General features: G+C 37.5%; 2 protein-coding genes and 1 long non-coding RNA gene across 5 annotated transcripts in view; 1 reads left to right on the top strand and 2 right to left on the bottom strand.

The window, feature by feature from the left end:
• The window catches only part of LOC111436992 (probable galacturonosyltransferase 14), a 6,656-nt gene extending 3,018 nt beyond the window's left edge, over positions 1 to 3,638 (bottom strand). For both annotated transcript variants that reach the window (XM_023074822.1, XM_023074821.1), the window contains exons 1-3: positions 2,967 to 3,638; positions 2,295 to 2,350; positions 2,017 to 2,172 (exon numbers count right to left, since the gene is read on the bottom strand). In XM_023074822.1, coding sequence (XP_022930590.1) covers positions 2,017 to 2,172; positions 2,295 to 2,350; positions 2,967 to 3,180 — 426 coding nt within the window. In that variant the 5' untranslated portion in view covers positions 3,181 to 3,638. The remainder of the gene's footprint in view (positions 1 to 2,016; positions 2,173 to 2,294; positions 2,351 to 2,966) is intronic.
• A 3,541-nt stretch (positions 3,639 to 7,179) lies between these two features.
• Positions 7,180 to 15,956, top strand: LOC111436978. The gene is made up of 3 exons (XR_002709367.1): positions 7,180 to 7,260; positions 12,286 to 12,290; positions 15,946 to 15,956. It is a non-coding gene; the product is annotated as an uncharacterized LOC111436978 (long non-coding RNA).
• Positions 15,957 to 18,847: 2,891 nt separating this feature from the next.
• On the bottom strand, positions 18,848 to 21,952 carry LOC111436977. Of its 2 annotated transcripts, none has more exons than XM_023074800.1 (6): positions 21,326 to 21,665; positions 20,290 to 20,412; positions 19,747 to 19,820; positions 19,558 to 19,637; positions 19,200 to 19,351; positions 18,848 to 19,101 (listed from the first exon to the last, which is right to left on the bottom strand). In XM_023074800.1, the coding sequence occupies exons 1-6, from the start codon at positions 21,342 to 21,344 to the stop codon at positions 19,037 to 19,039; spliced, it is 513 nt and encodes a 170-aa protein (XP_022930568.1). In that variant the 5' UTR covers positions 21,345 to 21,665; the 3' UTR covers positions 18,848 to 19,036. The 2 variants fall into 2 exon arrangements, with proteins under 2 accessions (XP_022930568.1, XP_022930569.1); XM_023074801.1 differs by lacking the exon at positions 21,326 to 21,665 and adding an exon at positions 21,776 to 21,952 and having other exon boundaries at positions 18,899 to 19,101.
• Between the last annotated feature and the right edge of the window lie 4,123 nt (positions 21,953 to 26,075).

Genomic DNA, 26,075 nt, shown 5'->3' with positions numbered 1-26,075 from the left:
AAAAAAAAAAAAAAAAAAAAAAAAAAAAAAAAAAAAAAAAAAAAAAAAAACATAATACCCAATGTTATTGGTAACTTCTGGTGGAAAATTTAGAACCTTATCCAATGAAGGATAACTTCTTATAAATCTAAGCAACTTAATATTAACATTAAGGGAAGACAACGTAAATGGTAGAGAAATTGAACGTATAAAGATCATTACAAATAAATTAGAAAAGTATGATTTAAAATATGTAGCTCAAACTCATCAAGCTTTAACTTCTGCTACTAATTTCCCTGTGTTTTCTAGCCCCTTGAGTTTAGCATTCGTATTTCCAAATGGCAAGTGTGTTTCTTGCTCCCAAATAATTTATAGAGATGGGTGTGCTTGCAACCTTCTAGGACGTAGCAGATTGTCTTTTCCTTTTTCTATTTAAGGAAGGAATTGGGGAGGACCCATTAAGTCAAATCTATGGATTTAAGAAAATCTAAATAAAATATGAGCACTCATCACTTGTGGAAAGAGAAGTTGGCAACGGAAGTCAAAGCAATCGAAGTTCTACTCATTCATATAAAAGTTGAATGTATCCAGCATAGATGTGGAAAAGGAAATAGCTGCATGAAACAAAAATGAGAATATCAAATGACAAGTGTCCATATGAGGACATGGAATATACACAAATTTACAATTGCAGGCATGAATTACACACTATAATGCTGACAGACCATATCTATACAAAAAATATTTAAACATAGTAGGAGAGCTGACAATATTCTTTTTTCCACTTAAAATGGGGGCAAGTGCTTCACCAGACCATAAAAGCATTTAGACTGCTCCAGATCCCTGTTAAAGGACAGATTCATAGAACCATGTCCAATAGACTTGTAGCTTTTAGTACTCTAATGATAGTATTGAACCTTGGAGGGAAACTTATAATCCAAGAAGCAGTAGGGCGTGGCACACAGGAGACATAGTAATTATTTTTTTTTAAAATGTGTAGAAAATCTTTACATGCTTAAATATTCAATGCTTCAAGGAGTGTGTTTACTACGTGTTTCCATCAAAATATAACCCAACACAAAAAGGGCAAGAAAGAAGCCAAGAATATGTTAAGATGACTAGCTTTTTTTCCTTTTCTCATTGCAATATGTTCAGGTTTCTTTTCTTAGTGGATTTCTTAACCTAGTGGGGTTTTTTCTTATTACATTCACTATTAAATTTCTCAAGTGGACTATTTAATTCAAAGAGTTATTAGACGAGTATAAAATTTTTAATGTTTAAAACTTAATATAAAAAAATTAGAGCTCATTTATGTGTCAAACAAATGTTAGCATGTGTCTCAGCATGTTCATGTCGAACACTAACCCTCTATTAATAACACAGAGCATGCTTCTTACCCTAAAAGCTAATTACAAAGAAAGGAGCCACTAAGAAACAAAAATATTTTACCATAATTTCTAAGAAATAATTCCTAAGGTTTTACGGTTACATCCAGGTTGGACATACAATCTTTTTATTAACACCATGATCATTTCTTTGTAAATGTCTAAACAGGTTAGGACGTAATACAACATCAAATATATCTATATATACGAATTAAGAAAGAATTTTATTTTGAATCCATGTAAACTAATGAATTTATTTTGAAACCATGTAACCTAAATGTTGATGTAATATAAACAAAAAATAAAAATAAAAACCTTAGAAGAGTCCAATGCATCAAAAATATTATCATTGACTTTAAAAAAGACATAGCCTTAGTCTAGAAACCTGAATGCTACCAAAGCTACCTAATATCAGCTTTTGACGTCCTAATTACATCATTTTATAAAGGTTAACAAAATTCTCCACGGGTCTCAACTGAGGAACAGAAGACATAATTCTACTCTGGTGCCAAACCTAAATAACAAGAAATGTTGTAATATTTCCCAAGGACGACGGTCGGTAAATTTTGGAGTGGAAAATAGGGGGAGGGAAAAAGGTAACAAAAAACATTTTTCCTACAACATGTGTTTGAATCTGTAGCAGAATACATACCATTGCCTTTAACATTATAGCAAAGGTGTTTGCATCATATTGATTATTCTGCATTTCTGAAACTAATTGAGTGAAAGAATCTGGCAGCCTTAGCCCATCGGGTATTTCGTCGGTTTTAACTTGATTGAGAATCTTGTAAAATTCACTGACAAGTTTCTGAAGAAACATTCAACCACGATCAAGAGGAAAGGGCTGAAGTTAATAACATATGCAACCGACTGAGGCATATCATAAAATTCAAACCAAGGTTATGTTCACATGATAAAGGAGGTATTTACCGCTGAACCGTCAACCCTACCAAGAAGCCGTGGTCCCAACCGCCTGCCTAAACAATCTGAAACAGAGCAAGGAAAAACATGAATATGAATCCACTATCATCAACGTCACAAAACAACTAAGAAAGGGTTTGTGGTGGCAAGGAGAAGCTAAAATAGAGGAAGCATTTAAGAATGCATAATTATCAATAGAAAATGAGAATATCACAATGGCCATTAGCACATCAGATGAACAAAGAAAAACAAGCATTTCAATTGGAAGGGGAAAAGAGAAGTAGATGTTTCTTTAGAAACCATGGAAATTCCACGAATGGCTAAATTGAGTTTCTACTGAGCTTCGTACTAGATCAAGGAATTGGAGATTTTCCAGCGCATTGCGTTACATTCATATCGAGGAAAAAGAGAACGATTAAAAGTCAAGAAAAAGCATCTCAAAGACACGCAAATCATCTAATCATAAGCGCTTCATTTGATATGCTCACAAACAAAAATAAATCTCTCATCCAATGAAGAAATCACGCAAGGCTTCAGCAACCATTCGATTATGAATGCTTAAGATCCGTATCATAGATTCGCAGACGGATGAACCAAAAGAACGTAAAATTATTTATTTGTAAAAAAAACAAAAAGATCAAAAACATAATAAAAACAGTATAGTATAGAATAGTATAGTACCAAAGGAGGAGCACTTATTGACGCCTTCGAGGGTAACGACGGCAGTGAGGATAAAGACAAAAGGCAAGAGAAATGCGAGGAGGAGGAAGGTGTGGAAAATGGTCCGGTAAGAGATATGGCGAGCTGCAACCTTGATCTTCATGAAATCAATAAATCCATTATTGGTCGAGATCGTGATGCTTCTCATGCTAGGCGAGAAGTGAAGCTGCATCATCCTCTATGCAGCTTCCTTCAGGTAGTCATCGTCGGCCACGACAACTGAACAAAAAGAAGAAGGAGAACAACAACAACAACAACGACAACAACAACCCTAGCACAGGCTCCCCAGGAAGACGCCTACCACCATCCATGGCGGCCAAATACCACCATGAAATCTAAGCTCGCATCACCCGAACCCCCACCGACAATGAGTTCCAGACAGAGATCAGGAGTCCACAAAGAGAAAAAGAAAAACCCAAAAATCGCTCAAGATTCCGCTCCAAAAATCGCTCAAATGCGTTGCTGAGGCAAAACTGGATCACGAATTCCAAATGGGAGGATGAATTGGGGTCGTGCGGATCAGAGAGTTGGAAGAGTTTAGAGAGAGAAAATCGTTGGTTGGTGTTACGGTGGCTTTGGAGGAAGTTTTGTTTGGGAAAGATTGTAAAAACCACTCCCCATTGGCGGATGCCTTCGCTTGGCTTGGCTTCGGATCTAATTTGTTTGTGTATTAAAAAAATAAATAAATAAATAAATGAAAGAAAAAGAAAAGAAAAGAAAAGAAAGTAATTAAATAAATAAATAAATGGTTATAAATAGTACTTTTTTTTTTCTTCTTCTTCTTCTTTTTGTCGTCAAATTAAAACTACATTTTTTAGGCATTGGTAGAGAGGGAAACATGGGGGACCCGGAGACCTGTGGCTGCTAAATTTTCGACATTAATTTTTACTACAATTAATTATTAATTTTCCACATTAAACAAAACTCATTATTCAAAATGCTTCGCTAGCCTCAAAATCCACATATATTGCATCCCTCGGCTCAGTTCAATAGGAGCCCATGATCGTCTAGCTCACTCTACCCCTGTGTAGATTGAGCTTGGTGTCACAACCATACTGTGAAGAGAGTAGGTTGTGACCCTCACGTCATGACAAGCGAAGTGGCATCCCTCAAGAGATGCCCATCCGGCCATATACGGGCCAATATAGAAGAGTGTCATGATGCGATCGAGGAGGACGATGCATCATCCAACACACCACCACACAAAGTGGGCATTGAAGACAAGTTGAGACATCAGCAATACAAAGACATCAAAATAGACATGAAGGACAACCTACTCTCTTCACAGTAAGGTTGTGGCATCCCTCAAGAGATGCCCATCTGGCCATATACGGGCCAATATAGAAGAGTGTCATGATGCGATCGAGGAGAACGATGCATCATCCAACACACCACCACGCAAAGTGGGCATTGAAGACAAGTTGAGACATCAGCAATACAAAGACATCAAAATAGACATGAAGGACAACCTACCCTCTTCACAGTATGGTTGTGGCATCCCTCAAGAGATGCCCATCTGGCCATATACGGGCCAATATAGAAGAGTGTCATGATGCGATCGAGGAGGACGATGCATCATCCAACACACCACCACGCAAAGTGGGCATTGAAGACAAGTTGAGACATCAGCAATACAAAGACATCAAAATAGACATGAAGGACAAGATAGGCTTGTTGAAGGGCTGGGTAGGGCCCCGAGCCTTAACCTCAAAAGTCGGAGTTCCGGAAGGAATTTGGGCATGCAGTTCGGGATTTAAGTTCGTCCATATGAAATATGAATGCTCGCAAGTTTGGTGTCAATCGAACATCGGACGGACAATGCACGACACCGTATGACACCTCACCAAAATCATGTCTACGCTGGTAGAATGAAAATGACTCAAAATGTACTATAGGGGTACCATGGTGTTAGCTCTCCACAACCCCTGGGCCCTGTGGCCTAAGTGAGCTACCCTATGGCACATACGTGTGTCACAGTGTGGATGAGCGTGTCGAGACGAGTGTCTCGGGCGACTTCCTTTGAAATGGATTTTTAAAGGATAGTACCGGGCGGCACGGGTGTGCCGGTATTGCGCCCTAGCCCACATGTTGGAGGTTGCTACATACACCCGCTATCCAGTACTGTATCCGTAAATGACTCGGCATGGGCACGGGAGGGCCTATGTCTTGATAGAACCTGGATGGATGGATGTTTGGGAAGTCCTGATGAGATGAACGACATGTGGTCCCATTCTCGATGGCATGACCGAATGAGTTATGATGGCCGACGACATCCCAAGACTCGTGATGGCATCAAGATATATGGACCCTGTCGATGGGGATCAAGATGGAAAGATGAAATGCGACGTTGTACTGAGAAACCTTGGCCCGAGCAGAGGCAAGGTCAAGCCGAATGAGTGGGCCTAGTGTAGAGGCAAGTCGGATGTGTCGCCGAGGATTGAAAATGCACGTGCAGGCAGCGTGTGTGGTTGAACAAGCTTGGATTCTGCACAAGCGATGTTCGATTGGCGAAGACAAACCTCACCTAAGGTCCGACGAAGCCACAAAGCCGGGGTGAAAAATATATATGGGGCTTAATTCCCCTCAAGGCTAGTCGTGAGCGTGTCAAGATCATGACGCCGCACGGTAAAAAAAAATGTAGGAGCGTGACAGTTGGTATTAGAGCCACACTTTGTGTGTCTAGTCAGGCAAGACAGTGAAGAGAAATGAACCCAAGAGTTGATCGAAGACCTTGCAAGTGTGTCAAGAGTGCCAAAGTGGGCAGAACAGTTGCTGGTCAGAATTATAATAAGTTGGGGGTTGAAGCCAAGACTACCCGAAGTTCAATAGTGTCCTGTGTCGACACCTCAATATGGGGAGATCTACCTGTCAAGCAAAACTAAGCTCATCTGACAGGAGCTTGTAGTTTCGAAGTGGACAAGACAGAGGAAATAGGAAGCGCACCCTGACGGTGCCTCCCAAAGAACCATTCACATTAGAAGAATAGTGTTAGTGGTGGCAAGGAGAGAAGCCGAGAGTCGAGAAAAGACAAACGTCGGGCAGGTGCAAAAGTTGAGTACAACGTAAGTCCTTATGGGGGGACGACCTTGCTGCAAAGAGGTAGCCGAGTTCGAGCAGGGGAGAGCAACATCAATAAGTCTCTCACCCCGTAAAGGTGCTCGGACATACAAGCACACGCGTATTCCTTAAGCCACCACCTTGTGCCTAAGGTGGATGACTCCACAAGAGATGTCAAGACCAATATCCGCTCGAGAAGTGAGCATCAAGCTAGAAGTTCAAGTACAACAATAGTCACACGAAGGTGGCAAAGTACACAGAGTTGCCCGGCAACAATTGAAGAGACCGTAAAAAAGTTTTTGACTTTGCTCAATAGAAGAAGTGATCGCGACGAAAGAGTGTCGTGGCTGGGCTTGCAAGCCCCACCCCGAGGGGTGCACGAATTTATGTGATCCATAGAGGATACACACACAGAGGCCAAGTTGACCACAACAGGGCAAAGTGCCCCTTTTAAGTCCATAGTAATCTGGTGAGTGTCTGCAAAAAGAGTCAGCCTCACCCACAACTATGGCAAATACTGAATAGCCACGTCTACGTTGCGAGTCTCGGTGGCCGAGTCCAAGATGGGCGAACAACAGAAATAGGTCCGAAGGGAGATAGCCGTAGATAGTAGTACCAAACCAAAGGGAGGCAAGTTCACCCAACAACTGACCAAGTCAAGAATCAAAACGTGGTGTCACATGACAAAAGAGAAGTCAGAAGCATCTACTCGAACTTGTTCCCAAGTTGGCGGAAGACGTCTGCAAGAAGAGCATTATGACAAAAGATAGTTAGGTGCTGAACAATTGTATACTTTTCTGAAACACAACCAAATCCAGCGAGTTGAGTCGCCAACGGTTAGGGAGTTTGGATCGTCATTGGGACGATACCGAGATTGAGTGGGGGAGAATTTCACAATCAATGGGGCGAATGCGCCTCGAGAAAGTCATCGAGGACGATGACTAAATTAAGTGGGGGAGAATGTCACAATCTGTAATATGATTGTGACCCGAGTAAGTCATCGAGGACGATGACTAAGTTAAGTGGGAGAAAATGTCACAACCATACTATGAAGAGAGTAGGTTGTGACCCTCACGTCATGACAAGCGAAGTGGCGTCCTTCAAGAGACGCCCATCCTGCCATATGCGAGCCAATATAGAAGAGTGCCATGATGCAATCGAGGAGGACGATGCATCATCCAACACACCACCACGCAAAGTGGGCATTGAAGACAAGTTGAGACATCGGCAAGACAGAGACATCAGAATAGACATGAAGGACAAGATAGGCTTGTTGAAGGGCCGGGTAGGGCCCTAGGCCTTAACCTCAAAAGTCGGGGTTTCGGAAGAAATTTGGACATGCGGTTTGGGATTTAAGTTCGTCCATATGAAATGTGAATGCTCGCCAAGTTTGGAGTCAATCGGACATCGGACGGACAATGCACGATACCGTATGACACCTCATCAAAATCATGTCTACACCTGGTTAATGAAAATGACTCAAAATGTACTATAGGGGTACCATGGTGTTAGCTCTCCACCACCTCTAGGCCCTGTGGCCTAAGTGAGCTACCCTGTGGCACATACGTGTGGGCAGCGTGCCGAGAAACGAGTGTCTCGGGCGACTTCCTTTGAAATGGATTTTTAAAGGATAGTACCGGGCGGCACAGGTGTGCCGGTATTGCACCGTAGCCCGCGTGTTGGAGGTTGCTACATACATCCGCTATCCGGTACGGTATCCGTAAATGACTCAGCATGGGCACGGGAGGGCCTATGCCTCGATAGAACCCAGATGGATGGATGTTCGGGAAGTCCCGATGAGATGAACGACACATAGGCCCATTCTTGATGGCATGACCAAATGAGTTATGATGGCCAACGACATCCCGAGACTCGAGATGGCATCAAGATATATGGACCCTGTCGATGGGGATCGAGATGGCAAGATGAAATGCAACGTTGTACTGAGAGACCTTGGCCCAGTAGAGACAAGGTCGAGCCGAATGAGTGGGCCTAGTGTAGAGGCAAGTCGGATGTGTCACAGAGGATTGAACATGCACGCGCAGGCGGCGTGTGTGGTTGAACAAGCTTGGATTCCGCACAAGCGATGTTCGATTGGCGAAGACAAACCTCGCCTAAGGTTTGACGAAGCCACAAAGCTGGGGCGAAAAATATATATGGGGCTTAATTCCCCTCAAGGCTAGTCGTGAGCGTGTCAAGATCACGATGCCACTCGGTAAAAAAATGTAGGACCATGACACTTGGCACAGTCCAACGTCGACCCAACACTTCCAGTTCATTCAGAAGCCTAGACTCAACACATCCTAGATCCAACTCACGAGCCTAACTTGTCAGCGATCTTACTTGGACTGTGACCCGTAACCCCTCCTTGCCTCAGCTTAGCACAATCCAGTGACTCGTCTCAATGCATTCGGCTGAGTTTGCCTATTTTGAACCTCATTATTAAGTACATTTTAAGGTTAGTATGGTTGTTGTTTAGTCAATTTAAAGTATTTTAAGCCAAAATTTTATACTAATTGATGTCGTTTAGCTAACATGTTTTAACACGAGGTTGTGGAACTCTTTAGGTGGAATTGGAATTTAAGAAGCAAGAACCAAGGAGCTTAGTGACTCTAGCTTAGACCAACCAAGTGGTTTTACAGTTGGAATGCTCTCGGGGTTAGTTGAATGGCTTGTGTGATGTATAATTGATACGTACCTATGGTCCTTTACGTGTCATATTTTTGTGATGTTATAGCGTCATTATGTTATGTTATGATTTACATTATGATAAAAATGTTATATGATGCATGTATTTCCAGTATGTCATGTGATAAGAAAACCTTAGTCAGTTGAATCTAAAAACCCTCGTAAACACCTGGATATGCAAACCTCTATTTCACAAATGCTAAAACACCTAAATCAATTTGATTTCACCGCAAGTGAAAGTAAGACTTGGATTACATTGTTGATCAAATATCTCAAGTCAAGAACATTTATTTGAGATTTGAATCACTTTACAAGCAAGATTGATCTTGTCAAGCTTGAATGATTTGAAACATCGAATCTAAACTACATAGAATTGCAAAGAAACTTAGCCCTGGCTAAAAGGAAGCACAAATGCTCCTCTTACAACATTTTCCAAGTCTACTTTACAAATATAACCTACGTGGCTTTATATAGCCTCAAAATAAAGACCCTTGACCTTCTATGTGGTATTTTAAGAATGGTATACTTCCTACTTTATCACAATAATTAGCTACTATGTAAATGTAACCTTAAAGTAGACAAAAGTCTTAAAATATATTAAAAAAACATCATACCTATAGATCATCATCCACCCAAATTTTGTAATCATCCAAGAATAAATAAAGTTTGATTCTTCTTTAATGTGGAAATTGCAATATCTTATGACAATTTGAACAACATTTTCTTCACATCTTTCCTGAAGTTTATATTACATTATCAATGTCATGTCTTGGTTCATGTCATCATGTCATGTATGATACGATAGCATGCTCCATTATGCCTATGAGACATTGATGAGCCATGTATATTAGCCATGATAGATATGTTGAGTATACATATGTATGTCTCATAGCAACATTATGTCATGGAAGGAATAGAAATAAGATTACCATAATTTGAAATTGTGAGACCTCATGCATGTTGTATGTCATGAGCATTGGAATATTTCTCCAATATGATAAGTATAGACATGTACACTATGATATGATACACGCTCCTTTCCCTTTGTGGCTTCTGGCAACATGAGCGTGCACTAGCCCGTAGTCAGACCTCGGGAGTACATATACGAGTTTGTCTAGTGGATTCATGCGCGCACGGGTAGAACATGTGTGGAGAAGTACTACACATCCATTCCTACCCCGATTGAAAAGTAGAGCACAAGGAACAGTTGATAGGTCTCCTATGAACCATAATTGCATATGCTTGCATTTTCCTGGAGGGACTATTTACTGACTATTTATAAATACTCAAGCCACTTTTTCTAAATTTTTTTTTTCAGGTAAAGGCAAGAGAAGTGACGGCAACCGTTGAGGAGGTCATGGAATGAAGTCATCATAGTTAAATTTTTGCATTTAAGTCATAATCTTTATATTAGGATAGGTACTTTGATAAGAGATGTTTTGTTTTTAGTTTTCAACTATGTTATTTTTACGATGCTATTGAAAATGAATCTATAGACATTTAAGTCCATAGCAATATTTAAAGCGAATCGTCTCGAATGATTTTTTTGCATACAATAGTCATGACATACATGTAGTAGCAGCCTTATTTTAAAAGAAACATTAGGGTCGTTACTCTAAGCTCGTTCTTATGTTCTAACCATCTTTTATAAACTATCACCAAATAACTTAGAGTGACAAAACTATAATACGAGTCTTCACCAGATCATTATGTAACACTTTCCATGCTTTTTTTCAACCATGCTCACTACGTCATCTTAAAAATAGCTCAAACATTCAAGATGGTGGGGAATATGAACATATCATACATACACTATAGTTCGTAATTTTGAGGTTGATCAAGCGAAAAGTCTCATCCCTGCTGCTACACTCTCGTTACCAAAATTCATAGAAAGAACGTTCAGATCAACAACTTAACCAATCTATGAAGTTTACTAACTTTCAAAGTAACATCTATTGGTTCATTATACTTCAAAAAATTATAATAAGTTCATGAGCGGATTCTATAAGTTTAACATCAACACAATCAAACATTTGAAGTTGTCTTGAAATCAACATCTCGTATTAGCCTTAGATAATATTATTTGTATAACATACAAATACTAAACTAATAGATTCAATAATTTAAACTTTTGTTAGATAAAACTTTAAAATCAGCGTAAGAGAAAGAAAAATCGTAGGTGTCAGAGGACATGAGAACGGGGGGAGAGTACGAGAGTGTCACGACTTAATTTTTTAGGCTTTGAAGCATGGTTGGTGACATGGACTAACACTAAAAATATTATAAAATTTTGCGCAATTTAAAACAAACACGGCATCTAAAAGACAAATCCAAGTGTCGTTTCGAAGTTTATTAAAACATGGAAAACCAAGGTCTGGGATATAAAATCGATCAATAAATCCCTAAAGGACTACCTCTCATTGGAAGTATTGAACATAAAATAGATTTCATCCTGGGGGCTGTCATTCCTAAAAGACTAGCGTATAAAGCCAATCTAACTGAGAGTAAAGAAATTCTGAGGCAAGGGGAGGAGCCCATGGAGAAGGGTTATATACGAGAAAGTTTGAGTCCATGACATAGTAAAATAAGAAATTGTTGGTTTGGAAAGTTTTTGAAAAGCTAATCATAGGTTCTTCTCTCCATCGGAACAATAGGGCCGTTATGCTCATTACTAAATTTGTTGAAGAGAAGTCGGAGAATCCGCTATTTCGGCTACTATATTAGTGTATTCCATTGCCCTCAGTCTTATTGGTGTCAAGGAAAGATGGAACTTGACACGTGTGTCGATTGTAGAGTCATCAACAAAATGACGGAAAAGTATCGACATCTTTTCTTAGACTAGATGATATGCTTGATGAATTTCATGGTTCATCTCTATTTACCAAGTTTGATTTGAAATCTGGATATCATCAAATTAAAATGCATATAGGAGATAAATAGAAAATAACTTTCCGAACTAAGTTTGGATTGTATGAATGACTTGTTAGCTTTTTGGGCTAACTAATGTTCCTAGTACATTTATGTCGAATATGTTTTGAGATAATATTTGGGAAAACATATTATTGTGTTTTTTATGATATTTTAATTTATTTGAAGACTTTGGTTGAGCATGTAGAACATGTTAAGTTAGTTTTTATTACCTTTAGAAAAGAAAAATTTTATGCTAACTTTAATAAGTTTAGTTTTTGTAGGGAAAAAAGTTAACCCTATTGACTTCGTAAAAATGGAGTAGGAGTACATGAAGAGCAAGCTAAAACAATTAGGGATTAACCAACACCAAAAAAATGCAAGTGAAATTCGGAGTTTTCATGGGTTATATAGCTTCTATAGGAGATTTATAATCGATTTTAGCACTATAACTGCACCATAACTCCACCATTGAATGATTTAGAGAAAACAAATGTTGTTTTTAAATGGGGAAATGCGAGAATGCATTCAATGAGCGTAAGAAGAAATTACTAATGCACCATTACTTGTCTTGCCTAACTTTGATACAACTTTTGAATAGAGTGTAATGCAAGCGGTTTGGGCGGAGGTGTTGTTTTGATGCAAGATGGAAAACCCTTGATGTATTTTAGTGAAAAACTAAATGAGGCAACATTGAACTATCCTACCTATTATAAATAATTTTTTTTAGTTCGTACATTGCAGTGTGGCAACACTACTTATGGCCGGGAGAGTTTGTGATCCACCCTAATCATGAAAGCTTGAAGTATCTTAAGGGTCAAAGCAAACTGAACCGTAAACATGCAAAGTGGGTGGAGTTTATTGAAACATTTTCATATGTCATCAAATATAAGTAAGTTATACTATGGTGTTGATACATTATCTAAAAGGTACAATCTATTTGCTTCTTTTAGTACAACAATTCTTGGATTTGAGCCGTTGGCACTATTTATGCATCTTGTCTTGCGAAAAACGCTATGGATGATTATTATGTGTTTCTATTTAAGAAAAGTAAGCGTTGTATTCCTAAATGCTCTTTAAGAGATTTGCTTGTAAAAGAAGCACAAGGTGGTGACTTAATGAGACATTTTGGGAATAATAAAACTTATAATATGTTGCATGAACTCTTCTTTTGACCGAAGATGATGCACGATGTTCATAAGTTTTGTAGCCAATATTTTAAATGTAAAGAAGCTAAATCTACATCACGACCAAATGAATTGTATATAACTTTGAATATATCTAACAAACCTTGGATTAATATGTCTATGGATTTTGTTCTTAGTTGTCCGCCCATGAAAAAGGGTAAAGATAGTATTCTTGTTGTTGTAGAGAGATGTAGTAAAATGACTCATTTTATTGCATGCAACAAGATGGATGATGCAAAACATGTTTTTGACTTATTCTTTAGGTAAGTAGTAAAATTGGAGGGAGTCCTTAGAATTATTGTTAGTAATAGGGATGTTAAATTTGTAAGCCACCTTTAAAAAATATTTTGGAGGTAAATTGGATACAAAGTTAATGTTTTCAAGTACATGTCATGCTCGGACTGATGGGCAAACCGAGGCGGTTAATAGAACATTAGAAACATTTCTTAAGACTATTATTTGTAAGAATATTAAGTCTTTGGAGGAATGTTTGTCATTGGTAGAGTTTGTATATAATAGAACAATTCATAGTTCCACTCATTTTTCTCATTTTGACGTTTTTTATGGATTTAATTCACTTACCCTCTTGATTTGCTTTCAATTCTTTCTAATATTTTTTTAGTTGAGCAATCAAGCAGATTTGATCCAAACCTGGTACGAAGAAGGTGAGGGAGAGAATTGAGAAACAAAATTTTAAAGTTGTTTAAAGAATTAACAAAGGAGGGAAGAAAATCATTTTTCAACCCGATGATTGGGTTTGGATACATTTTCGCAAAGAGCGATTCCATCTCGAAGGAAGACAAAGTTACATCTAAGGGATGACCCTTACCAAGTTCTTGAAAGTACTAATAACTAATGCTTGTTAAATTGATCTTCCAGGAGAATTTCTAGTACATTCGACTTTCAATGATTCTAACTTCAGTACCTATATAGGTGATGATTTTCCTGATTCGAGAACAAATTCTTTTGAAAAGGGGGAAGATGATAAGGTTCACGGTGTATTCAATCTTCATCTAAAAAATTGGATAAGCTCGATTCAACCTTCCTTTCATGTGTTAGAAGATAATTTGATTGAGAAAGGACCATTTAGAGCTTGGCAACGGTAACTAAATATTTACACGATTGCTATAAATAGCACTTCATTGATATTTTTAATTCCATAATTTGGCCAAAAGGGTGGAAAGTTAGTGGTAAAAGTGATCCTAACTTCTTTTTCTAGTTTGACATTTAAAGGTCAGTTGGATAACTTACCAATCGTGGTCACTTACTTATTTAGTTTACATTTGAAGAGTTTGAAGTTTCTTTTGGAGAGACTATAAATACCACAAATTAATATCTAAATGACCGTTTTTTTATGAATGAAATTTAGCTGTCAAGTTGAGACTTTCACCCTTAGAAATTTAAGCATGTCTTTGTCATTTCTAAGTTTAAAGAAATTCTTGTGGTAGATTGCATCTTAGTCATTCAATTCACCCTTAATCAAGTTTGATGGTGAAGTGACTCAATTTAGAATAAGGTCCAAATCTTGTTTCTAGATCTTTGATCTTGAGAGGTAATCTAATTCTAGCCTTATCTCTTTGTTGATTCGAATTTTTCTTTGATTCAAGCGTTCTTGTTTCAACAAAAGCTTGGATCGGTGCTGAGAATTAAGATTGTCTTATCACAATATGTGTGATGTGTCTATAACACCTGCTCCAGAGTCCGCTCCCGACCTCGACCAGCTCCTTAGTTACATTAAAAACACAGAAAATATGAAATGAGTACAAAGACTCAGTAAGTAGCGTACTTATGAACTCTTAATCGTGTCCTTAAGATTTGTTAGGGTATCACACTACTTGTCATGTTCTTGTTCTTATCCGGAAAACTTATGCCCTTAGATTCTATTATTGAGTTCTTGTCATTGTCTAGCTTAAGGATCTTGGTTCTGGATTCTAGAGTTTTTATCCTTAGTTTTTAGTCTTAAGAAATTGGATTTTGATCTATGTTTTAGTTTCCTTTTTATCCTTGGTCCTTATCATTTTTCTTAGTCTTGTTCTTGGTTCCTGTCTCTAGTTTTTGTTCTTATTCTCATTTTGTTCCCTAAGACACTTTTCTTGTAATTTTGTTGCCTAAGACTCTTTCCTTAGGATTTATAGTACAAGACATGAACTTGATAACTTGTCTCAAAGGCTTCATGTGTTCCAAGCAACACAGCCTAAACTTATGTCCAAGACTTTATGTGTTCAAAGGGATGTAGTCTGAACTTGCATAAAAGACTTCATACGTTCTCTACGATACAGTCTAAAACCTACACAAAAATTTCTTACATTTTAAGTGGTGGGACACAAAGTTTGATAAGGTCTATATGAAGCAAACCAAGATGAACAGAATCTACATTTGAATCGACTTAAGTTCTATAAGGAAGAACTTTTTTGAAAAAATTGAGTCTTGGAAAAGCTCTAGAGTCGATTGTCCAATAAAGAAAGTTTGGGTTTGAACTCCGGTGAGAATAACAAATCCTGATAAACTTACTCCACAGTGCACGAGAAGGTAAGAAAATAATCTCTCACTCTTCCTTGATACTCCATCTTTAAGTTTCATGAAGAAATCAAGGACAAAAAGACACTGTAGAAGGGTGAGAAAGACGAGTTTCAAGGATAAGGATAGCTTGTAACGACAACACACGTCTTCTTCCCATCCAAGGAAGAAGACGATGATGTGGCTGATTAAACTTAACCTACTACTTTGTTTTTTTTCCCTCAAAATTAACCTCATTTCGGACGGACTCTCATAAAATTTTCAATGGTCATAGAAACTTGACTCCCTAAGAAAGTTGTCAAACAAATTTTGGAGTAAATCGGATACTAGAAGCTCGAGAATTGAGGCCCCAAACACGAACTAAGAGGTAAGTAGCTATCTTGAACTTTTCTTAAAAAATACTTGTGGGACTCACTTGGATTTCATTAAAGACCTTAATTTAAGTAGATTTAAAGGAATATGGGAGAAATAAGGAAAAAAAACCATGAGTTAAGGACCTAAATCGAGCGTTTTGCTCGAAAATCAAGTAACATTAAAATAACCCACTAAACAAACTCCGCTATCCATAAAATTTAAATTCTAAGTATAATATGATATGTTAAGTTTATATGAGTAGTTTGGTGGCATTGGATAAAGTTGAGTAGCTAAATCAAGTATGAAAGCAAAATAACCACAATGCCCTTATGTTAAATACATTTCGTTCCTGATTCAAATAACCTCCAAATATTATGAAATTTTATAATAAGTCTTATTTTATGATGTTAAAGGATTAGGTAAAGTTTTAAGACCATGGATCATGTTTGGGGTTAAATTTAAGGTGGTAGATGACCATAATGCCCCTAAAATTTCTATAAGACATTTCAGGTCCAAACACTCTCTAAATGACTCAAAATTTTAAACCTAGGTTTAAGTACATAATCTACTTAAGATTTCAATAATAATCTCTTTTATCAAAGCGAAATTTAGGGGTATGAGTTAATGATTAAGGAAAAAGGACAAGACTACCCCTAACAACTCCTTAACCAAGATTCACGATTTTGTTAGAATGTTGAAGGAAAATGTTATGTCCTTATGATACTTTGAATTACGCACATATTGCTATGAAGGGTTCATTATAGGAGGAAAAGGACTAGAATGCTCCTATTAATTAACCTAGAATTATGCACCTTAATGAACCCGTTTAAGGCCGGGAAAATTATTAAGTACCACGATAGAGTTTTTTTATAAGTTTATGTTATGTTTAGGATTAGACCTTAATTTTTAAGTAATCAAGTCGTTACCTTAAACTAAGATGAGCTCTAAGTTAGCACTTGATTTTTAGTAATCAGGATGTTATCTCATAATAAGCTTTAGGATAGTCCATGGTTTTTAAGCATTGTAGTCTGAAACCTACGTCCAAGGCTTCATACGTTCCAAACAATGCAGTCTAAAAACCTATGCTCAAGGTTTCATATGCTCCGAACGGCATAGTCTGAAACTTGCATCCAAGGCTTCTTACGTTTCCACCAATGCAGTCTAAAGTCTACATCCAAAGCTACTTAGGTTTCAAGTGACGTAGTTTGAGTCATTAACAAGTTGTGTTGTTAGAGGTTTAGGGTTTCTTGTGTTATGAGTCTGAGGACATCAATCCTTTGTTCTTAAGTGACTATTAGCATTCTTCTTGCCTCAGTGGACACAGGGCTTGTGTGGTGAGTTTTCATGGTTCTTGTCCTTAGAATGCTTTCTTGATTTTCTTGAGTTCTTAGGTTTTTGCTTCTAGAGTTATTCGTGTGACATAAGTCTTAATATACCTTCTTAAGTTCTATTCCAAACTTATAGTTTTGAACATTTCATGACAACATCTATATGTCGTTCATTGCATCATAAAGATCATCATATTCGTTGAAGTTCTAGAAAGATCATGAATGTCTATTATGGGTAAATTCATCATTTTTCTTAAACTTTAACTTTACCCCTAACTTGGTTTAGGTTCTATACTTGATTCAAACATCTTAAAACCTTGGATAATTCTTCGTGTCCTTATAAATAGGCTTTATTTAAATCCTTGAGTTATTTGGAGCATGTTTGAACCTTGAAATATCTTAAAGGAACCTCAGGGCATTTTAGTCATAGTCACCCTAAACTTGGTTTGAGCTTCAAACATGATTTAAAGATTCTAAAATTTTACTTACTTACCCATCATTAAATAAGACCTCATCATTAAATAAGACCTCTAAAGTTTTATGACATTTGGAGGTCATTTGAGTTACGAGCCAAAGGTAAGTTAGAGACATTATAGTCATTACTTGGTTTAGATATTTATGCTTATCTAATAAGCACTAAAATTCATATATAATCTTAGTATGTCATATATGTCTAGTATTAAAATTTCATGTTGTCAATTTAGTGAGTTATTTTAACATTACTCGATTCTCAAGCAAACCACTTGATTTAGATACAACAAGTACTTGTAGGGATTGCTAGGACAGCTTATTACGTGAGCATTTATTGCCTTAGGTGGTTAGAATATGCATCTCTAAGACTTGAAAAAGTTAATTTTAGATGAGAATGCATTATATGCATGATATTCCGAAATGCATGTTGATTTTTATACTTGGCATAAAGCTAATAAGGGAATATACAAGGGACAATTTGGACAAGCTATGTATGAATATATGAAATTACCAAAATGCTCTTTGAACAAGATTTTGAGATGAAAGTTGTTTTAAATGCTTTTTGTTGTGTTAAGGAGGATGAATGATTATGATATGTGCTGTCGGTGATTGATGGATATTTTGTCCCTAATCCGGTGATTGATGGATGCTATGTCCCTAATTCCTGTTGAGCTTGCATGAATGTTCATATTATAATTTTGGTGCTTTAGGTGATTGATATGATTATCTCCCTAATAAGCTTGCACAACGGTTTAGACTATGAATATCATGCTTTAGATTATGATACCACTCTAATACCAGTATTGTGAGTAAGGCCTAGGTCGGTCAAGGTAATACATCAAGAGGATTAGGTTCCCAAACTATATTGATATGGTTAGGAGTCTCGTTCAGGGCCACAATCCTATAAACCTATCCATATAAACCTATCCAGAGAGGAGGGTTGGGGCCACATAGATAGCTAGTCGGCATACTCAGAGTTGCCCCCCACCCCACCCCTCCAACTAAGACAACTTTGTGGTCATCTCGGAGGGTTCGATAATCTTCCCTGGTAGATGTTCAACACTCTAATGTCCCATAAGAACTTTATGAGGTAGCTCATCAACCTAAACTATCGATTATTTTGTTGCATAGGCAAAACATGCTAGTTAAGTCAAAGAATAGAAAAGTTGGACAACTTGTACAAACCCCTAGGAGCAAATTAAGACCAGAGAATTTCTCGGGAGAACTTCGAGGTCTCCCCAAATGCTTAACTAACGGTAGAGACAAGGCTCGAACTTCACAGACTCTAGAGAAAAGCCCATAGATACCTAGTAGGATAAGCATGCGATGAAGGTCTACAAGTAGATTGCTTATTGAGTATAAGTATACTCACTCCTTTCTACATTTTCTTTTTTAAGTTAGTGACGTTGTTGATCGAAAAACGACATTAAAGAAAAAAATTCTGTTGGAAGTCTGGGTTAGACCTTGATTTACAAGCCATGGGTTGAAAAAAGTCTTACTCAAAATGTTTCGAATTGTTGCGTCACTCTCCTGGTTGCTCCTCTGCTTCAAAATCCAATCCTCTGATGCTCATTGGCCCCACGTTAACTGTGCAATCAAAGATTCAGTGAGAATTTTTGTTTCTTTTCAATTATAAAAATAGGGTTCATAATAAAATTGGTATTGGAGAATTTGGGTACACGTACCCACAGCGTCTTGTCCTACTAATTTGGGAATAAACTGTCTGATATGATCCTCAGCCGCTTGCTCAGACTTCAACGTTTGACACTCGAACGAAATCATTATGTCATTCTTTCCATGCTTTTTTTCAACCATTTTCACTACATCCTCTTCCCAACTGTCTACAACAGAGATAATAAACTTACTGATGTTCATCAAATCCAAACGTACAATTACTTCAAACAAGATGTCAATATTTATAAACATAGCTCAGCTCAAACATTCAAGACGATGAGGAATAGAGACGAGAATTCTTGAAGTTCTCATCAAACTGAAGAAGAATCAATCGGGAAATAAGTTTTGTATAGCAATTTTGAGACTTACCCATGAGCATGAACGATGCTGCGAAACCGTGCAGCATCATGGCCTCTACGTTCAACAACGACAGTTCGTTCTTGCTTGTTCTGGCAGTACAACACAAAATGGAAATGGAGATGCAAAAGGATAGGAATGTGAACGAACAACTTAATAATATAGGTTGCTGAGGAAAGAGGAAAAACATATCATACATACATTGTAGTTCGTAATTGTGAGCTTGATCAAGCGGTAATCCTCACCTCTGCTACACTCTCTTTCACATTCCAATTCTGGAACACAAATATGTCACACTAAAATTATTAGCAAACTTAAAGATTGCACAACACCAATGTAAAGTAAACTAAGGGGGAAAAGATAAAAACCATGCATTCAAAAAGAAGGATTAGTACTCAGGTGCGAGTTCCGTTCCTGTTAAGACTAAAAAGGGTTGTGAAAACAAAGTACCCTACCAACACCGGAACGTCAATCACAATGTTCGTTACCAAAACCATACAAAGAAATCTTATCGTTTCAACGATTAGCAAAACCAACAATTTCCTCGAACCTTTAATTTCCCTAACCTGTTTGCTCTCGCTCTTCTAAAAACCGATGTTTCAACCTTGTTTCAGACTGTTTCCACAAATACCGAACCCACCAACCATGTTTCATAGTTATACTTCAAATGCTATTTGTAAGAAAACATTGATAAATTTAAAAGAATGAAAGGCAGAGAGCAGGGACAATGGGTGTGAAGGGTACCGGTGCCGTGTAGGCCATAGCAGACGAAGTGAGGAAGTTGAATGAAGTGGCCAGAGACAGAGCCACAAGGCAAAAGTGCAATAGAAGCAACTCCTTCCATCGCCATTCTCTCCTTATCTCCTCCTGATTGTATGAAACAAAATCAAGGCCATTAAGTTTATAAGAACCATCAATATTACAACATTCTTTCAGCTCTGGAAATAATAATAATAATAATAATTTGACTAACCATTTATACGTTATTTTTAAACTATATTGTTTTGAATTAAAAAAAGGTTGTGTCACAATAATAGAGTAGCCAATTTAACTAGAAAATATACAACAAAATAGATACAATAGAAGTAATCATTTCAGACTGCCTCACATGTACATTCTCCTTTTTCCCATAAACAAAATAATTATTAATATCATAAAGTGAATTAAAATACAAATGTTACCCAAAATCAGATTTATACATTTACTGAATAGATTTTGTGAGAATCCTACATTGGTTGGGGAAAAGAACGAAACACCCTTTATAAGAGTGTGGAAACCTTTCACTAGTAGACGCGTTTTAAAGCCTTGAGGGGAAGCCTAAGAGGGAAAGTCCAACGAAAACAATATTTGCTAGCGGGGGACCTGGGTCGTTACAGATTCATTAACATCAACCGACAAAAAAACTCTTTAAAAAAAACACCCCAGGATTTTATTTAAGTTTCAATTGTCTCCAAGTTCAAAAGCTTTCAAGAGATTCTAGGCTTCCAAAAGTTTTGATTTGGTCCTTGAAATTTAGTCGTAAATTGATCACACATGTTCGTCTTCCTATTTATGTGGCAATCAGTGAGTGTTTGTATTTGACTAGCTTTTTTTTGAGTTTCTTATACAAGCAGGGACTTGAGCTTCCTATAGCTTCGTAGTCAGCAACATCTAATTTCATGACAGTGAATATGGCACATAGAAGCAACAAGATGACCCAAGAAACAACCAAATTCCTTGAACTGCACTAGACTTTTAGGGAAACATTGGGACACTAAACCAAAACCAATACCTATTTTACCTGGGAATGCAATGATCATCCATGAACTCAATACGGTGTTGAAGGGAACCCTACCATATTGGACACTCTACCACTTTCGCCTACCTCATCATCCGAACAGGTCGAGAAATTCATAAGGCCCAGAAGACGATCCATCGGAACACAAGGACAAAGTTGGGCATCAGAAACTGTGTTCTTGTTCATCTCTCAATAAATTAGGTCATTAATTTTATAAGAACCACATTCTTTCAGCACTTCCCAACTCCAGACAAAGCCATTAATCAGAATTAAAATCACAACCCATAAAAATGCAGAACAATAAGAACAAACGACGCAAACGAAACAGAGGAGATAAAAAACAAGCCGATGGAAATGCAGGAAGGTGAAATTGGAAGATACCGTATCGCCAAGAGAAAAAGGCGTCAAAGAAAACGAAATTAGAAGCAATTAGGGCAATAGGGGCGATGTTACCTTTAAGATCCATCCCTGCGGCTGTGTGTGGGAGTAAGCACAAATGGCTGAATCCGGATTTCACAACTTAATTCTTCTAAACAAGTATTCATGTGGGAATCATAATGTATGCGTTAGATTACTAATGCAAAGATTGTTGTAAACAAAATATTTTGCCTCCCCTCTAGAACCAATCACGTACTCGGGTGTAATACTCCAAGTTAACTCGAGTAATTTAAGGTACCCACTAAAAATTTAAAAAATTTAAGGAAAAGATTAAGAGACCCAAACAAAAATAGGAGCTTTTAAGTATGTTACAAGTTTTCATTAGAACCTACGAAGTTTGAATAAGGTTTAGAGAGGAAAAAGTAAGCATAAACAACAAAATGATCATTTTCTAATTTTTAAACATATTTTTTAATTCTTAGTAATTAAGAAATTTTAAAATGCTTAAACTAGATAGGTTTAGAAAACCATTCATATCTTTAAATTCGATGGTTGAATTGAGCTTAAATTTGAGTATGTTGAAGAAGGTTCGAGATGCTTTAGATCCAACTGCTAAAATTCAAATCTAAAACTAAGGTCCATTTTTTTTTTTTATGAATGGAAAAAAAACCCTCCAAATTCTTCGCTCATTGATGTTTAAACTCAAATTAAAGGATACCATTAGCTTAATGACAATGAGAGGAGAAAATTTTAGGAAGAAATTGAGAGCTAAAGATGTCCCTATCATTCTGCCCCATCAGCTCCAAAATTGTGTGGAAAATGAGTAGTGAACGAAAAATTGAGAGCATCCACACATAGTCATCCTTCCAAAATTGAGAGCATTCTAATTTTTGGACGCTTGATGGTCTCGAGCGATCCTTTTGAAGTTTAGGTGCTTTTCTTGTTTTTATTCTAGCATTGCACCTTGTAGTTTCTCTATTTCTCATGACTACGAGTAGGAGAAAGGAACATGATTGTTTGATTGCTTATGGTGGTAGCATGCTGATTTTTGGACGCTTGATGGTCTCGATGGACCCTTTTGAAGTTAGATACTTTTTATGTTTTTATTCCTGCATTGCACCTTGTAGGTTCTCTATTTTTCAGGACTACGAGTAGGAGAAATGGAACGTGATTGTTTGATTGCTTATGGTGCTAGCTTGCTGATTTTTGGATGCTTGATGGTCTCGAGCTATCCTTTTGAAGTTCAGGTACTTTTCTTGTTTTTATTCTTGTGTTACACCTTTTAGTTGCTCTATTCCTCGGGACTAGGAGTAGGAGAAATGGAAAGTGATTTTTTTTATTGCTTATAGTGCTAGCATGCTGATTTTTGGACGCTTAATGATCTCGATCGATCATTTTGAAGTTCAAGTACTTTTCTTATTTTTATTTTTGCGTGCACCTTGTAGTTGCTCTAAGAATTCCTCTTCTAGGTGGGATGCTCTTCACCATGTATCCTTTGCAGGATGTCATGTTTGGCCTCATGTTTCCCTCACCTAGAAGAGATGCCCTGCACTATGTTACGGGTACCCAAAAGATTTGCAGGATGCCATGTTCATGTATGTACCGAGCACGTGACCTTTATGATCTATCATGGGGAGTAGTCTAGGGCCACGATGGAACAAGAATAGAGCAAGTTACCTTAGCCACAAATCAAAAACCTCCTTAGACCTCCCATGATACAACATGCTCATGACTTAGACTACGCTGCTTGGAATGCATGAAGCTTGAGCATAGGTATTCAGATTGTATCATAGGGCAAGCCCTTGATGTAGGATTAGACTACATCGCTTGAAATCTAAGAAGCCTTGGATTTAGGTTTTCATACTATGCCATTTGGAACGTTATGAAGCCTTGGACATAAGTTAAGTAGATCGTATCGAAGGGCAAGCCCTAAGATGCGGGTTAAGACAACGTTGCTTGGAACGCATGAAGCCTTGGACACAGGATTGTCAGGCGCATGGTTGTGTCATAAATCCTAGGGGGAGTGTCTTAGAGAACGAACCAAGAACAGAACAAGAACCTAGAAAGTACCAAGAACAAGTGAAAGATCAAGGACTAGAACATGGATCAAGATCCTAATTCTAAGGAAAGAACCAAGAACAAAGGACCAAAAACCAAGAACCAAGAACCATAGTACTAACGCCCTTAAAGGAAAACCAAGGTTTTAGAATTCAAGGACCAAGGTCTTTAGGATAGATCAAAGTAAGAGCCCCAAGTCAAGAACAAGAACTAGAGGGCCTAAGTACTTACAACAAGAACAAAATAGGAACAAGAACAAGACAAGAATAAAGAATGTGGTACCTTAGCATATCAAGGACACGATTAAGAGCCTACAAGTAGGCTACTTACTGAGTTTTTGTACTCATTCCTTATTCTCCATTTTTTTGCAGGTGATAAGGAGCTGGTCGAGGTCGGTAGCGGACTCTAGAGCAGGTGCCATAGACAAACCTCATTGGTCGTCCTCAACCTTTTTGTTTTAAAATTTTTTTGTGTCCATTCCTTATTTTGTGTTTTAACCATTATGTCATACATTAAATTACTAATGTGTGCGCGGTATAATGTAAATTATATTTTAAGTTTTAATTGTTTTATTTCGCGAAAAATTTACCCATCTTTTAGAGTCATCGAGTCAGCCTAGTCCTTATAATTTTGGATTCAGGTGCATCGTTTCATTCATCTCCAAATCAGGAATTATTTCAAAATTTCAAATTAAAATTTTTTGGGAAGGTGTATCTTGCCGACAACAAAACCTTGGAGATTGAAGGAAAGTGAGATGTTTGCATACAAACTTCAGCAGAAAATCAATGGACATTAATGGATGTCAAATATATTCCTGGTCTCGAGAAGAACCTGATCTCTATTGGTCATTTGGATAGCACAGGTTATGCAGCTGAGTTTGGAAAGAGTTTGTGGAAGATTGTGAAGGGTGCCATAGTGGTAGCTCGTGGCACAAAATCTGGAACCCTATACGCCACTGCACGGTGTATAAACATAACACCTGTTGCTGAGAGTGCTTCAAATTCAAGTCTATGACATAATAGACTTGGACATATGAGCATTAATGAAATGAAGATGCTGGCTGTGAAATGAGTTTTGGAAGGTCTGAAATTTGTTGATATGAATCCTGGTGAGAATTGTGTTATGAGCAAGCAGAAACGAGTTAGTTTCACAAAGACTGTCAAATAATTGAAGAAAGGTTCCGAGACAACGAAGCAAGTGGGAGTTGAGGTTGAGTTGCAGAATAATTCACAGGGTGATGTTGTTGCAGATACTCAAGAAATTTCTGAGAATGTTGCTGAGGAATCAGAAGCGGAGCAAGTGACACATGAGTAGATGTTGAGAAGATCATCCAAGACTATTAGAATATCAAATAGGTATTCACTTTCATTATACTATCTATTGCTTACTATGAAGGGGAACCAAAGTCCTTTGATGAAATCCTATAGTTGGAGAATACAACCAAGTGGAAGCAAGCCATGGATGATGAGATGTCTTGTTTTTATTCCTCAGTTGTAGTTGCTTTATTTCTCAGGACTATGAGCAGGAGAAATGGAACATGGTTGTTTGATTGTTTATGGTGCTAGCATGTTGATTTTTGGACATTTAATGGTCTCGAGCGATCCTTTTGAAATTCAGGTACTTTTCTTGTTTTTATTCATGCATTGCACCTTGTATTGCTCTATTTCTCAAGACTTCGAGTAGGAGAAATGGAACGTGATTGTTTGATTGCTCATGGTGCTAACATGCTTATTTTTTAACACTTAATGGTCTCGAGCGATTCTTTTGAAGTTTAGGTACTTTTCTTGTTTTTATTCGTGTGTTGCATGCTTCTGATTTAGTGTTACAACAAATGAAGTATAAGCATTTTTTATTTTCACGTATGTAAGGTCTAGCGTGGCTCAACCACATGAGGCTTTATTCCCATCATCATATCAAGTCATCTCATCATCATGCATCTTACATTATCCTATTAAGTTATCTCATCATCATTATCATGTCATCGTCATGTCATCATCTCAAATCATCATATACATCATTACACCATCATATAGCATCATTACATCATCATATAATACCATTCAAACATCATCACATAATCTCGTCACATCATCATACAAAATCATTACATCATCACATAACATAAAGCATAAATGACACGTGCCAGGACCACTAGGCATGTGTCACTAGTCATAAGGAAAGTCTTCCGACTGAGACGATAGTAAGACCACTTACTTGGTTAGCCTTAGCCGTCGTTCTCCCTAAATACGAATGCTTGATTACGTCTCTCGAAGTTGCCCAAGTGACGTCGATGTGCGCCCTATTAGAAAAATCATCT

Source organism: Cucurbita moschata, unplaced genomic scaffold (genome assembly GCF_002738365.1).
Source record: "Cucurbita moschata cultivar Rifu unplaced genomic scaffold, Cmos_1.0 Cmo_Scf00061, whole genome shotgun sequence".
NCBI lineage: Eukaryota > Viridiplantae > Streptophyta > Magnoliopsida > Cucurbitales > Cucurbitaceae > Cucurbita > Cucurbita moschata.
The sequence above is the reverse complement of the archived record's forward strand: the minus strand, read 5'-3'. Positions and strand labels throughout refer to the sequence as shown.